General features: G+C 54.8%; 1 protein-coding gene across 5 annotated transcripts in view; it reads right to left on the reverse strand.

The window, feature by feature from the left end:
• The window catches only part of Nckap5l (NCK associated protein 5 like), a 36,783-nt gene that overhangs the window by 2,623 nt on the left and 18,501 nt on the right, over positions 1–15,659 (reverse strand). For 3 of the 5 annotated variants that reach the window (XM_075960627.1, XM_075960630.1, XM_075960629.1), the window contains exons 2-8: positions 10,947–11,007; positions 9,426–9,552; positions 9,030–9,098; positions 8,908–8,946; positions 8,166–8,285; positions 4,192–4,305; positions 731–3,345 (exon numbers count right to left, since the gene is read on the reverse strand). In XM_075960627.1, the coding sequence (XP_075816742.1) occupies positions 731–3,345; positions 4,192–4,305; positions 8,166–8,285; positions 8,908–8,946; positions 9,030–9,098; positions 9,426–9,536 (3,068 nt within the window). In that variant the 5' untranslated portion in view covers positions 9,537–9,552; positions 10,947–11,007. Of the gene's footprint in view, positions 1–730; positions 3,346–4,191; positions 4,306–8,165; positions 8,286–8,907; positions 8,947–9,029; positions 9,099–9,425; positions 9,553–10,946; positions 11,008–14,789; positions 14,859–15,659 lie in introns of all 5 variants that reach the window. The other 2 variants (XM_075960628.1, XM_075960631.1) reach the window with 1 other exon arrangement.

The raw sequence follows: 15,659 nt of genomic DNA on the forward strand, positions 1-15,659 counted from the left end.
TTGAGACTCTGTTTCAAACAGACAGACAAAAGATGAAGATGCTTCCAGAGGCAGGACCTTTCGGCAAATAGCAGTACCAGGTATGGCCATTAGGGTGCAGTCCGGAGACTGCCAGACACCAACAGGGCCACGTGTGCACACTTTGGGATTCTCTGGAAGCAGAAGGCAATCACCAAATATGACCCATGGATCTCTAGAACCATGGTCCAAAATGAAACTCTTTATAAGAGTAGTTTGTCTTAGATACGCATTTAATTAGTGATACAAAATATCTAATATATCAGCCACGGAACCCTCCAACAGAGCTAGTCCTAGAGAGGAGAGGTACTTTCTGCCATCCATCCTGGGGAGACAGCCATATGGATGACCCCTCCTCCTGAAGCTTATGATGGGCAGGGTGGGGGAGGGGAAGCAGGGAAATAAGGAGGGGCAGGAAAAAATGTGTGTGGGGGGGGCAGCTTCAAGTCCTCCCAGGATCGTCATGCCCTAGCGCAGTGGCAGGCCAGTTTACATACGGGACTGGATACAACAGTCCCGGCCTGCTGCCCTGGGAGGTGGGTCAAAAGTCTGAGTCTGACACTAGTCAGCATGGAGGGAGATAGGGATGGAAACCCCACACTTCTGGATCCTAACCCTCCTCCTTGGTCAGGGCACCAGCGCAGAGCTGCATTGCCTTGACCTCTGGGAAGCCCCAGCACTCTGAGCACTCCCACCTGGCCCAGGCCCTCACCTGTTCAGGAGCTGCTGCATGAAGGTGTCTGCACCCTGATACATGCCGGCAAGCTGGCCTTGCACTTGCCCCAGACCTGTGCCAGGCATGGTGGCTGGGCCTGCAGGCCGCGGCCGGGCTCTGCTGCTCAGGTAGGCCTTCTCTTCCTCGAGTGCTCGGCGCAGGTCCTCTGCCTTGGCCATCAGTTTGGAGATGTTGAGACTCTCAGCCTCCAGCTTCCGGGCGTCTGTCTTGACTTCTTTCCGGAGTGGGGAGCCCCCACCAGCCCCTTCCTTGCTCTTGGTAGCCTCTGTGCGGCGGTTCAGAGCCGGCAGTTTGCTCTTTTTAAGGCCAAACCAGCTGGCAATGCTGCTGGTGTTGCGGTGCTTGACTTCGGAGCCTGGCGTCCGTTCCTGACCTTGAAGTCGCAAGACGTTCTCCTCGATGCCCTTCATCACCTTCTCCTCGATGGCTGAGTGTGGGGCTGGCCCTTCTGGACCCTGGCTTGGATCCGTGGGGCCAGGTACTGGGGACGTAGGCTGGCCAACGGTGCTGCCGCAGTCCGCCCAAGGAGGGCCCTTCCCTTTGTCAGGCTTGGAGGGCTCCTTGGTGGCTAAGGGTGCCACAGGTCGGGGTGCCATCTTGGTGGGTGACTTGGAGGGTAGCTTTGTTGGGCTGCTGTGAGGGCTCTTGGGCTTGTTCAGGCTAGGGGCTGGGGTTGGCACTTTTGCAGGGGTGCGTGGCACCTGGGGACACAGAGCCCCTGCCAGCCTACTTTTAGCTAGCTCCACTTTGGTGAGGCAGCTCCTTGGTGAGATGGGCTCCAGGTCCACTCGAGCACCCATGGAATGGGAGGAGTAGACCCGGGCCCCAGGATCTGTCAGTCCCAGTTCCTGCTGCTTCAGGCTGCTTGTGCCTAAGGCGACTGCTCCCCTCAGGACGCCCTTAGCTTCTGGCTGTTCAAGAGGCCTCGTGGAGGGAGGCACGTCTCCAGTATTCTCGCCTGACCGCCCTAGTCTGGCCTTCTCCGTGCCAGGCCGGACTGGCACTCCGTTCTTCTCTAGACCCAGAGGCCCCTCAGGGCCTGTCTTCAGTTTGCTAAGGGCTGCCAATCTGTCCCGCAGAGGTGTGTGGCTAGGATCACCAGGTCGCCGCCCCGATCCCTGGCCAGGCTTCTTGGAGGAGCCGCCTGAAGTCCTGCGGCTGGGGTGAGGAGACTCAGAACCTGCCTTGTCCAGACCCTTCTCCTGGGGGCTCCCATATGGGCAGGGTTCTGAGAGGCCAGGGCTGGGAGCCCCGGGGCTCCTGAGGACCTCAGCGGTCTGGGGTACCTCCAGAGTCAGTTGTGAGTAGGTGGGCACCTGCAGCGGGGATGGAGGTGGCTCTGGGGAAGAGCTTCTAAAGGCGTTCCGGGAGAGGTCCAGGATGTTTTCAAAGCAGGGAGATGCTACTGGTCCTGGAGACAGTGTAGTGGGCACAGCTGACTGCGAGGGTCTGCACTGCACAGACTCTGGGACTGCAGAACAGGGCGAAGGGCTGTTGGGCAGGCCCTGTGCCCCGTCTGGGGACAACTCTCCTCCACCCAGACCCCTGCGGGCCAGTAGTGGAGAGGGGCTACCATCTGAGCCACTGTTGCGACAGGGGATTCGAGAATTACGGGGGAGCTGGGGGCTGAGTTGGGGGCCTCCTGGGCTGGGGACCTTCTCTGAGGCTGGAGGCAGTTTGAGGAACTTGAGACCTCTGGCTGGCGAGGGCAGAAGGGGTCCCTGGGCTTCCCCGGGAGAAGGGGGCCCAATTTGGAGCTTGCTTTTCACCTGAGATGAAGAGTGGGAGTGGCCAGGCCGTGAGCCCAGTGGGGCATCCCCTGCACCCATGAACATGCTGAGGAAGGGAAGGGGCCCCTGGCCCTCTGAGGTAGCACCAAATCCCAGCCTGTTGACCTCTGGGGTACCCCCACCCCAAGCTGACTTTGGGAGGCCTTTGGACTTGGACAGCTGTGGGGGTCCTGGATCTGGTGAGGATGGCTTCCCAGCACCCGAGTGGTCACCATTGAGAGGGCCCGCAGCCCCAGCCAGGAAAGCCTGGAGATAAGTCTCTGTGTCTTCGAGAAGTTGGCCCAGGTTCACCTGCTTGTGGGCCAGGGCACCTAGCAGGCTGTCGGGGCTGGGTGCCTCATTGGGGTCGCCTGCTTCATCGGAAGAGGAGGAGGAGCTACTACCGGGGGCGCAGTGTGGGCTAGAGCTGGGGCCCTGAGCTTGTGGGGGAGCCCTGCTAGGTGCCCAGGGTTGCCGGGTACCTCCATCTTCCTCAGAGCCCCCCAGGAGACGCTCCCAGTGCAGCAGAGCTCCTAGGCTCCCAGGGCCGAGCAGCAGATAGGGTGCCCAGGGTGAGGGCTCAGGCTGGGGTGGGCCACAGAGCTCGCCATTGATGGGCTCTGGGGAGCTGGGGCCCTGGCCTGGGGGCCGCCAGGGGGTGGCCGGTGAGCACGCGAGCAAAGGGTCAGTCTCCTCCAGGGCACGCAGCACCTCTAGAATCTGGGCTTTCTTCCGAAGAAATGGGGACAGGGCATCCAGTGCTGGAGGTGGAGTGGCTGGAGTTGCCGGGCCTCCTGGCCGCAACTGCTGTTCCCAAAACACCTGGGGAGAGATGGCATGGGAAGAGGCTCTGTGTAGCTGGCATGCAAGGCCCAGGCCTTAAGATAAATGTAAGAGCGTATCCTAGGGACAACCTCACCTGGCTGTCTGTCCTCATACTCTGAGTAGACTGGTTACCCCATGCCCAGCTTTCCATCCCCACTGCTCTTCACATTGCCAGGCCCAATCAGCTCCTGTTCTGACCTCTGTGTTTGTTCTGGGATGGAGGGAAGCCTGCCTGTTTTTCTGGTTCCAGAAAGAACAGACATTCAAGAGGAGGGTGTATCATAGCCAAGACCTAAGTCACTCGCTGCAGGCAAGCCTGGGCCTTCCACAGCCAGCCGACCAGCAGGAAGGAGTGCCAGCAGAAGGGACCTGTGGATGACTCCATGACTCTTCTCTGTGACCCAGATCCTTGTTCTGGTACAGTGCTTAATTACATGCACTCTGGAGTCAGAGGGGATCAAGTCCAGGTCCCTTCATTTACATGACCTTCAGCAAGCTGTCTGAGCCCTAAGTTTCAGGGTGTCCACTGTGAAATGAGATAGTTATTACGCTTCACCCCATAAAAGAGCCCCGAGGTGTCCTGCACAGTTGGCACCTGGCATGGAAAGGTCAGCAAGTGTGAGCGCTGACCCAGCTGCACGACTGCAGATATTGGCTTGCAGGCCATGGCTCGGGGAGGGCAGGCCTGTTTTTCTTGGTCTAAGGCTGACAGCTGAGGGCTCCCACTTCCAGCCTGGACAGGAGTCTGCACATAGGAAACAGTCCCTCCCCTCAGACTCGCTAAGAGCCGGCAGTGGAGCATCTAGTCACTCAGACACAAGCGTCAACATCAGTTCCTCCTACCTCTCTTTGCCCAGCACAGTGTCCTAAAGGCAGGGAGGTTGCTGGCCCCTCAGCAGCATTCAGGGACGGGGAGGCTGGTGTTTCTGATGGTGTCTGGAGTGGGGTGAGTGGGATCTGCAGACAGAAGGGAGGGTTGCATAGCTGTCATCAAGCCCCCACAGAGCCAGGCATCCCACCTACCATGCCCCTCCAGAGATGTCTCCCAGTCAGGGAAGCCTAAAAGCAGGAGACCTGAAGACAGAACAGGGCCAGGTAGCATGGAAGTCGACTAGCACAGCGGATTTGGGTTGGGAGAGACGTCCTAGGGCCAGGGCAGGAGTGGGTCTAACCCAGTGTGCCTATCTCAGCTACAGTACCACCTTGCTTCCCCGCTTACAAAGGAAACTACCATGAAGGCCCCTTCCTGTTCTGACCACCTAGGATCTGAGAATGCAGAGGTGGAAGGGCTTAGAAAATGAAGGCAGGATGGATAAGATGGCTCAGTGGGTAGAGCGCTATGCAAATGTGAGGACCAGGACTCGGATGCCCAGCATCCGTATACATGCCAGGTGGGCCATGAGAGGCTGGAATTCCAGGATTCGAATACCCAGCATCTGTATGCATGTCAGGTGGGCCATGAGAGGCTGGAATTCCAGGATTCGAATACCCAGCATCTGTATGCATGTCAGGTGGGCCATGAGAGGCTGGAATTCCAGGATTTGGATGCCTAGCATCTGTATGCATGTCAGGTGGGCCATGAGAGCCTAGAATTCCAGGATTTGGATGCCCAGCATCTGTATGCATGCCAGGTGGGTCATGAGAGCCTGGAATTCCAGCCACGGGAGACAAAGACAGGGGCTCCCTGAAGCAAGCTGGCTACCTACACTAGCCAAACCATCCGGCTCTGGGGCCAAGTGAGATCCTGTGCCTCAGCAGAAGGTAGGGAGAGCAACTGAGGAAGACACACCAACCTTTGGCCTCTGCCTGCAAGTACACACACATACATGTGCCCATCCTTACACACGCATGCATAACACACACACGCACACGCACACACACACACAAGACCAAACTAGAGAAGACAGGCTGAGCAGGGGAGACAGATCAGTAAGTAAAGTGCTTGCTATATAAGCATGAAGCCTAAAGTTTTTGATCCCCAGGACCCCCTCCCCGCCACACACACACACACACACACACACACACACACACACACACACACATAAAGCCAGGCACAGCGGCATGTCCTTATTCAGCGGCTTGCAGTAGCAAAAGGTCAGTGAAACATCCTCTTCCTTTTCTGTGTTCCTCCACAAGGTGGACAGCATGCGAAGAATGGGTCACAACCAAGGTTGACCTCTGGTGTGCATGCTCACACATACACAGGAACACACACACACGAAAAAAGCCATCATTCTGTGTTCCCCAGTGGTTCCATGTGCGGAATGGGAATGAGTCAGTTTTAACCCTTTGCTCACTCTGTCTCTCACAGCCTTCAGCATCCGCCTTGCCTCTGGCCATTTGCAGCCCAGAACTTCCCACTCTGGCCTGGACAGTGCCTGGCATTCCAGTGAGTCCCCTAGACCCCATTCAGTGGCCCTTTAGTCTGGCACAAGGAAGCTAACACATTCGTTTCCTAAAGTGCCCTCGTGCTACAGAGCCTCCTTTCCTGGCCCTTGCCCACCGTAGATCTTCTCCCCTCCAGCCGGCGCTTCTCAAGACAGCTGCTCCAGCTTTTGTCACCTGTGTCCTTTCACACAGCCTTTGCTCCAGGCAAGCCGCCAGCGCCCCTGTCTAGTGTTCAGAAACGGGGGATTCCTTCTCTGTCTTTCTCCTTTCCACCTACACGCAGGCCCAATAGCATTTCCTTATAACCTTGTGTGTGTGTGTCTGTGTGTGGTGCTTGCACACGCGTGCACGTGTGCATGTCGGTGCTTTTCCTCAGGAGTCACCTGCCTTGTTTTTGAGACAGGGTTCATCACTGGGACCTGGGGCTCAGTGAGCAGGCTAGTGAGCTCCTGGGACTCAGTGAGCAGGCTAGTGAGTCCAAGGCTCTTCCTGTCTCCGGCTCCCCAGAGCTCGAATGAAAACTGCACAGCATCTTGCCCAGCGTTTTACATGGGGCCTGCAGATTAAATACAAGCCGTAACATTTGCACGAGAGCAATAAGCCACTAAATGAGCCACCTCCCCAGGCCTCGAGGCCTTCTCAAGGGCTAGCTGTCCCCATACTGGGATAAGTAGTACTGCCACACTCGACTGTAGCATGGCTGTCCACAGACTGCTCTTAGGAGTCTCAGTCTTCCAGGGCCACACCCACCCTGCACAGGATGTGACCCCACAGGGCCTTGAGATGCAGTTCAGTTCCTCAGGCTGTGGCAAAGGCGTGGCTCACGAGAAAAGCTTGGCGTCTGCTGACAGAGGTTCACCTGGAGAAGCACACCCTGGGAATCACATCAGCAGTACAAACTGCTGCCACTTACCGACTTCTGTGAGCCAACCACTACATATTATCTCATTTAATCCAAGCAACGATGTGTAACTAAGCATTTATGCCCATTTGTAAGGGGGAAACCTTTAGTTTATCCAGTTTGATACTCTGCCCAAGGTCACACTTAGCTAAGAAGCAGTTCAGTTAGAAATCCAACCCCAGTTTATCTGAGGCCAAGGTTTGTAATTTTCCATTGCATCATGGTAACTTGGAATAGAGAGATCTGCTGGACAAAACCCTCAGTGGTCCCAGGGTTCATCTAGGTTTTCTAAAAATCTGACTTAAGGTTGCTCCCTGTTTTGTTATCAGTCACTGAAATGGAGGAGCTTGGTGACGGTAGGCCTTGGGGTTCTGGGGGATTCTGCCCAGCAGTGACACGGTAGGGTAGGAACAACTACAGACTCTCCCCTGCTGGCGGGGGCCCAGTTCAGGGGTCAGGCTCTAGGCTGCATTATTTGGCGAGATACACAGGTTTAGACAGACAGACAGACACGGCTCAGCTCCTCCCTGCTATAGTCCTTTTCTTGTCAAGATGGGGAAGGGCTAGTTGCTCCTCAGAAGTAATGTTCTGTTCTCCTCGACTTCCAGATTGCTCTTTATCTTCTCTGTGTCTCACCCCATCTATGGGGTCCCTGACAGGTGGTACCAGTGACAACTGAACCCAGGACCCATGCACAGAGCCCTCCACTGTTCCCAGGGCAGGTAGGATGCAGGCTGCCAGGAGAAACCACTGCCTCTGAAGGTACTAGTCAGAGGCAGTGTGTGCAACCATACACATCTGGTTACCAGGGTGATGAGCCTTTTTGTCCTCTCTGTGACACGAAACCACGGGTTGTTTATGCTTAGCCCTGCCCTAGCCCTGGCCAGAAAGAAGCCGCGTCAGTGGCCACAGGGCCTCTATGGAGCTAGAAATAACTGCATGTCTAGCCTCCACCCAATTCTCCACAGAGGGCTGGAGCAAGTTTGAATTTTCTCTGTCAATAAGAAGGGGTACACTGGCCAGGTGATGGTGGTGCACGCCTTTAATCCTAGCACTCGGAAGGCAGAGGCAGGCTGATCTCAGTGAGTTTGAGGCCAGCCTGGTCTACAAAGTAAGTTCCAGGACAACCAGAGCTACACAAAGAAACCTCAAAACCAAAAAAAATAAGGGGGGGGGTTCCCTGAGAGTGAGGGCCATACTTATAATCTCAGTACTCAGGAGAATTGCCTCAAGTTAAGGTCAGCCAGGGCTACAGAGTAAGAATCTGTTCAACAACAACAAAGATGCTGGCTGGCTGGCTAGGGAGAACCTAAGAATGGGTAGCAGCTAAGTTTGTAAGGGGACTCAGTTTTCCCTCAGCTAAGGTACGAGTCTGTTAGTCTGGGTAGGCCTTCCCTGCATGGCCCTGCAAGCCCCTGTGCTGAGAACAACTCATGCCCTTCTCCTATGAGGTGAGCAGAATGGAATGCTGATGCCAACAGGGCCGCAGACACTGGCTCCAGGGAGAAAGGAGAAGCATTTTGCCCACCTGAGGGAGGGAGTTGGCCGTGAGCTGCAGTTTTTGCTGTAATAGTGTGCTCAGCATCTGGTTCTGTCGCTCCAAGTCAAACACCCTCTTCTTCAGCTTGATACACTCTTCCCGCAGGTCCTGTCCACCCAGGAGGTACAGGAAGCAAGGGTGGGGAGGCAGGAGAGGAACCGTGAAATGAGCAGGTGTCAGCCCAGTCAGCTGTATTCCTGGCTACCGCCTCTGGGGACCAGTTCTCTAGGTTTACTAGTCTAGTGGACCATAAAGGCCAGGGTCTCTGTCCTTTTTTACCATTTCTGGGGCTGGCTTCCTCCTGCCTAGAAATCGTGTCAAAGAAAGGTCATAAGACATGGAAAACCCCGAAGTCAAAGAGCTTCATAGTACAGTTATCCGCAGCTAATGTTTCCAGGCCACTGGGCCCCACAGCGTCAGCACCGCTCTCAACGCCATTCCAACCTAGAGAAGCCAGTGGGCTCAGGCTAAGGGAAGGCGCCAAGTCCAAATCAAAGTTCCCACAGTTCAGAGACCAGATCTGGCCTTACCTATGCCCCCCTTGTCTCCTGATAAAGATGGTCCTGCCAGCGGCAGCAGAGCAGGGCCAGGTGGAAGAGCTCCTCCCCTAGTCCCTAGTGGAGACTTAACTGAGCAGGACCTGGAGTCCCAGGATAGCCCTCCTGACTACATCCTCCGTCTACCTCGGGGCAGTCAGGTGAGAGTATGAGATGGTTCTTGAATCACTCACCTTCTGGTTCAGTAGTGCCTGCACCACATGGTTGGCAACCTGGAGACAGAAAGCCGGAAGCTGAGCTGGCATCGTGTCTACCCATGCCCATCCCCAGCACTGTCGTTGGCATACCCACAGACCTCATCCAGACAGCGTTCGTAAGTCTCCCGCTGGTTCTCATTGGCCTGGGCAAGCGCTGAGTTCTCTGCCTACAGGGGGAAGAGAAGGGAAGTGTTGGAGCTCATTCTTACCACGGGGAAAGGGCTTTGCCTTGTCGGTCAACTGGGCCCTAGGTCACCTGACTGTTGTATTCAGTTGTCTCTGAGACCACCGTTTTCCCTGGAGTCAGCAGGGCCATAAAAGTGAAGGGGCAGGGAAAGACACTTGGGGTATAGGATAGTTCACCCCTTTGCAGTGTCTTCTTTCCCAGCTTCTCAGGGGAACTGCACTGAAGCTCGGCAAGCTCTGGGTGGGCAGCCCTGACTCCCCAGGGTCCTGGCCAGCACCACTGCCCCACCCTGCCTGCCACCACACACCTCCAGCTCCCGAAGTCGGTGCAGAAGCTCATGGCAGGTGCCCAGCTCCATGCTGCTGTCGTCCCCGGCCGCTGGCTTCAGGCTCCCAGTGCCTACGGCCGGCTGCTCCATCGCCTTGGGTCAGGCCCTGGGAACAAGAGAGCAAAGCCCTGGCAGGCTACTCACAGGCAAGAAAAGAAATAAAGAGGAGGACAAAACTCTCTGACTTCTGTTACAATGCGACAGCTCAAGTCAGGCTGGTGACCCGTTTGCTCTTGGGGCAGAGGCTAAAGAAATCCCAGTGTCCCCATGCCCTGCCTAGGGGCCTGGACCTCATATTTTCCACTAGGATTCACCACAAACTGGCAACTCAGTCAGCTGCCCTGTGACTCAGTGTCCCTGGTTACAAACTAACATCAACTTCAACTAATCTTACCCGCTGTTGACACATAAAGATTAACTCTGCCAAGGTGATTTGAAAGGTAAAGGCCGGAGGAGACATGGCTCAGCTATTAGGAGTGCTGAGTGCTCTTCCAGAGGACCGGGGTTCAGGTCCCAGCACCCACACAGCAGCTACGCTGTCACCTCCTCAACACAGTGAAAAGAATCCTGTGTCCCCCCCAACACTGCCCAGGTACTTCTAATGGCCCAGGTACTAAGCGAGCTTAAAGCGCAGCCACTGGTCCCAGTGCGCCAGCTGCTTTGCAATGGGCCCTCTCTGCAGGCGCCTCCTGCTGCTGCCCAACAGCAGGTCTGGGCTCTCGCGGCCAGTCTGTGATCAGTGCTGCTCCAGCAGTTCTGTAATGGTCCCCTGACCAAGGCTGTCGGCTTCTGAGCACAGGGTACAGCACTTCCTTCCCTGCCCAAGCTCACACTGTCCTCGTGAAATCTGGCATGCAGCAGACAGGCTGAGGACAAGAGACTAGTCCACCCTGGGCTACACAAGCACAGCAGAGCTGACTAGCAGTGTGTCGTGTTCCTCCTGTCCACGAGGCTCTCGCCATTGCTGATAGCTTTAAATGCCAAGTCTTCATCTCTCGGCTGGACTATGAAATGCCCCCCTACCCCCACCCCCAGCCCGTCCCCGTCCCTGGGCTCTCTTGAGCACGCAGTCCCTGTCTGGGGGCAGTGCTCCGAGTCTTCAGGACCTTTGGAGGACACAGCTCAGTCCCTGTGCTCACCCTCCCCACCTCCTGGTCAGTAGATTTTGAACGATTTTTAGCTCCCACTTTTGCCACCAGATGAAGCCACTTTGCACTGTCCTCTTTGCCGAAAGTCAAAATTCCTCTCCCATTAAGACGTTCCTGCCAGCTGTTTTGGAGCCAGTGACACCAAAGCCGTGGGGAACCTTAGTGGGAAGGGGCTCCATCGCTTCCTTCTTAGCCGATTGAAGGCCCCATAAAAGGGAATTAGAAGTTGTGGATCACAGAAGAGGGAGGATCCCAGGGTCCAAACTCGCTCTCCTCCACAGTGCCGCCTTTCTTGTCCCCAGCCCTTTCTCCAGTCCCTCTCACCGGCAGGCACAGGCCTTAGGCTACTCACTGGTCTCTGTCCCTCACCCAGGCTGGCACCCTCACTCTGGCAGCCGGATCGGTCACCTCACCTGTAGAGAAAACAAGATGATGTGAGTGACGCCCTCTCTCGGTACTTGTGGGCCGTGGCTTCATGCCAGGTAGAGAGCACAGCTGCACGCTGAGAGCCCTGCCATCCGCTTTCAAAGCTTCTACCCTATGGACAACACAAGGCACAAGACAACACGAGGGGCTGACCATACACAGAGGTCTGATCGGTTTTCTCAAGGTAAAGGACCTGCCGCAGTCACATGACTGGTCCACACAGCACACTGGACAGGCATGGATGCCCCCTCCTTTGTGGTCTCAGTTTTACTGTCAGCTACATGGAACAAACTCTGCCCAGCCCTGGGAGCACAGTAGGTAGAACCTGCTGTATTCCTGGAGTTTTACAGTTAGGCCGGCTTGCGCTAGATACTGACCCCAGAGAATTACTTTCCTGGCTTAAGAAATGGGGATAAGGCTACTCCGTACAAAGGGCAGACAGAGTCGCAGGAGATAACAGATGCAGTGTTAGCAGAAACTCACTCGACACTTCCAACACACACGTGCTCACCAGGCAGTGCAAAGCCTGCTGTGGCCTGAGTTCCGGGCCCTCCGACTCGAGTCTTAGATGCAGGGCATCTACATGTCTTGGGTGCTGCCTGGCCTGGCCTGCTCTGTCCTCGGAGGACCTTCCCTTTGAGTCCCTTAGTATATATAAGGCTCTGCCTCATACACTAGAAAGAGTCAGCTGACAGTTTTGAGGGTAACAAGCAAAGGAGAGAAGCCTTTCTGGTGGTTTCTGGGCAGGGCGGGAGGGCAGTGCCAGAGGCCTTGGGGCATGTGAAGCAAGTCTCTGCTGCTGAGCTACAACCCCCAGGCCCGAGAAGTCTTCCTTCTTAGCTGTATGCATGCATTCCTGAGCGAGCAGAAAAGGAAGAGCTATGTAATACTTATTTTTAACACTGCACAAGAAAATGTACAGTACTGGCAGCTGGAGGGGTAGCGCAGTGGTCAGGAGCACTCGTTGCTCTTGTAGAAGATAGGTTGTTTCCAGCACCCATATGATCGCTCATAAGCACCTGTAACTCTAGTTCCAGGGGGTTCGTCACCATCTTCTGACCTTCAAGGGCACTGCACACACGTGCAGCATTTACACAATGCAGGCAAAAACATTCACACACATAAAATAAACATAGTAAGTCTTTAAAGAAATAAAGCCCTTTGTTATTTTAACATTGTCAAATGAGCTGAGTATAACTTGATTTGCTCCCGACATTATCTCATTTGATATATTTAGAAATGGGGGCCTGGGAAAAATGAGAACAACTTTAAGAAGTATTTCCCTTCCCACACATGTGTAAGGGTTAAGACTCAGAAGGCCCCAGGTTACACCCACCCTTCGGCAGTTCTGCGCTCACCCCTCAACTCTGGTGTCTGCAGCATCCCCCAGCTCCAGTCTGTGGTCCTGATGCCCAGTGGTCACCAGCTTTCCCTTCTAGCTTGCACTCTTTGTTTCCTCAATAGCAACTCCCAGGGAAGAGCAGCTGGCATGTATGCATACCTCTGGGCACTGGGATGGTGAACGAGGCAAATGGGATGAACTGGACAGGGTCCAGCGTCCAGAAATAAAGCTAAAGCTAGCGGAAGTCCAATAGCTTGTGCTCTTTACACAGAAACAAAACCCCAAAGAGGACAAAGGTAATTTACTGGGATGGCTCTTCATAAACGATAAGGAAGCATCCCAGGCAGGAGTGAGGGCCAGAACTTGAGGTCACTGGAGTTTTATCTGCTGAAGTAGGTGGAGACCCACATACCCCAAAGGCAACCAGTACCCCTCTCCAAATATGAACCCTACAGACGAAAAGGCAGGGGTCAAGTTCCACGGGAATACACTGGATGACCTGACGTTTCATTTTCCCTTTAAGATTTATTTACTCAGTGTTCTGTCTGCATGTATTCCTGAACACCAGGAGAGGGTGCCAGACCTCATTACAGATGGTTGTGAGCCACCATGTGGTTGCTGGGTATTGAACTCAGGACCTCTGGAAGAGCAGTCAGTGCTCTTAACCTCTGAGCCACCTCTCCAGTCCCAACCTGATGGTTCTAAGCTAATAGTCATAGTCTCTCCTGTAGCTCTCTGCAAGTATTGACACAGGAAGACTGTGAGTCATTCCCACTGAGGGAGAAATGCTGTTGTTCCCTTCCCCAGAGGCCTTGGCAACTCAGGATGGCGTCGGCAGGCTTCCAGCAGCAGAGAGCAGGGAGCTATCAGCCCACTCTGGGAATGGTCATGGGATGAGCCCTGTGCTTAGCCTTGGTGGTGAGAAGCAGTGCATCAGTACCTATGTGTGGAGCCAGAACGCAAGCAGAATCCTTTTTTTCATTGTATTTACTACATTTGTGTGTGTGAGAGAGCAGGCCGGAGCGTGTGCCGTATCTCACACTGCAGGGCAGTGGATAACTTGCGGGAGTTGGTGCCCTCCTCCTACCATGCGGGCCTAGGTTGGCAGGCTTGGTGGGAAATGACTTCACCTGCCTTGAGGTGTAAAGAGAGTTAGTGTGCGGGCACAATCCTGGAACACTTGGGAGTCTAGGCAGATGAATCGTGAGTTCAAAATCAGCCTGGCTGCATCCTGAGAGCCATTTATTCTTGAAAACTTTTAAAGATTTTTTTTCCAAGAAACTTCCTGTGGCCCTCTAGGGAACACCAGAATGCACCAGTGACATATTATCTCCAGGCACACACCAAACTCAAACAGGAAATCCGCTGATGACAGTCGCATTAAGACCAGAGACTGTACACATGGGATGTCCCTGTGCCTCTGGGGCCACGCACGCTCCTCCTTCCTTGGTCCCACACAGGGTCCCACAGCACATCAGAAAGGTTGTATCGGGTCACTCCCTGCCAACCAGGCGGCTGGGTTTGGAAACTCTTAGCTTGAACTGGAAGCTTCTGAATTGCAAACAGGAGGCCCCTACTCTCAAGATGGCTGGTTCCCAGGAAGTGACCTCAGTGGAGAGGGAGTGAAGGGAGGGCGAGCAGAGAGCTCTCAGGCAGCGGGAGACAGGGAAGGGGAAACTGGGCTAGAGGTGTCTGGTCAGCCAGGTGTGTGGCTCACTCCTGTAATCTTGACCCTGAGGTAGGAGGACAGCTGGGAGTTGAAGGCGAGCCTGGGATATGAAGTAAGATATACCACACCAGCTTGGATCAGAGTGAAAACCAAAAATAAATAAAGGAAACAAAAACCTTAAACCCAAAGGTATGGTGGCTCATGCCCGTAATCCAGGGATTGGAAGAGAGGGGCAGGAGATTAGGCCAACCTGGGCAAAAGGAAACCGGCCACAGACAGACAAAGATATGGCTGGGTAACCTGGGGACTTTTCTCGGTGAACTGGGTCATGAAACCGCCCTTACCTCCCAATCCCAATGGCAGGTCTGCTGCATGCAAAGCCTGGCCTCCCTTTAAATCTAGGAGGTCAGGATGGGCAGAAGTCCCGCACCTCAGGAGATCTTGCCCTACTGGCCTTTATTCCTTTATTCAGCCCCATCCTCTTTTTCTCTAGTCAGGGCCTGAGTCTCTCTCTCTCTCTCTCTCTCTCTCTCTCTCTCTCTCTCTCTCTCTCTCTCTCTCTCTGTGTGTGTGTGTGTGTGTGTGTGTGTGTGTGTGTGTGTGTGTCTTCACCTGGGCCATCAGCCAAGGCCTTCTGGCCCTGAGGAGCCCCTCATTTCCCAGCTGTTCCCCCAACAGTCCTCCTGGGAGAAAAGCCAGGGGCAGGCGGTGGGGGCGGGGCAGGCAGCTGCAGCAGGAAGGCAGAGACAGGGACTTACTTAAATAAAAGAATCCTCTGGGACACCAACCAGCTCAGCTCCCCGCCAGCTGCTTTCTGGAATCCCAGCCTGTAACACCCAAGAGTTCACTTGTCAACAGCCAACCTTGGCACCCACAACAAGCTAAGAGGAGCCCTGGGCTGCGCAGGGTGTAAGCAAGGACAGGGCAAGACCTGAGAGGGTCCACATCATCTCTGGCCCAAAGTACCTAAGAATTCCAACTGGAACTGGGAAAGCGGGCAGACCAGAGTGTCGTCCTGTCCCTGTCATCCCCCGCGCCCCCCACCACAAGTGGTACAGAGACACAGTGGTCTTCCTGCAGTGATGCCTACCACAGAGGTGCAAGTTCTTCCAAACTCAACTCAAAGCAGTACCAGGCCTACTGGGCAGGGTGGCATGTTATTAGCCCCCTGAAGTCCTCTGGATTTCAACAGTCCTCACCTCTGCTCAGAGCTCTGCTGTTCCCTGTCCAAGGCATAACCAACAACAAAAATAGCAGCTGCTGGAGGTGGGGCAAGGGAAGGGGTTTCCACACAATGGGTTTATTTATAGGACCACACTCCAGGGGCTCAGCAGCCAAGCAGCCTAGGCCCCACTCCCAAAAGGCCAGCCAAGAGCCTGCCCAGCCCAGCTAAGGAGATGGGAAAAACCTCAGACCTGAAGGCAGGGGCATAGCTTAGCCCAGCTCCACAGTTTAGCTGCTTTAAGGAGACAATCTCTCAGGAACAAGCCCTTTCCCACTACAAGGAGACTGTTCTAGAATAGTGATTCACAAAGAGTAGCCTGGGGACCCTGAAGCCTTGTCAAGCAGTCCACAAGGTAAAAACTATTTCACAGTAAGAAGACACTGTCTACCTTACTTCCTGGCCT

The sequence above is a fragment of the Microtus pennsylvanicus genome, chromosome 2 (genome assembly GCF_037038515.1).
Source record: "Microtus pennsylvanicus isolate mMicPen1 chromosome 2, mMicPen1.hap1, whole genome shotgun sequence".
Classification (NCBI taxonomy): domain Eukaryota; kingdom Metazoa; phylum Chordata; class Mammalia; order Rodentia; family Cricetidae; genus Microtus; species Microtus pennsylvanicus.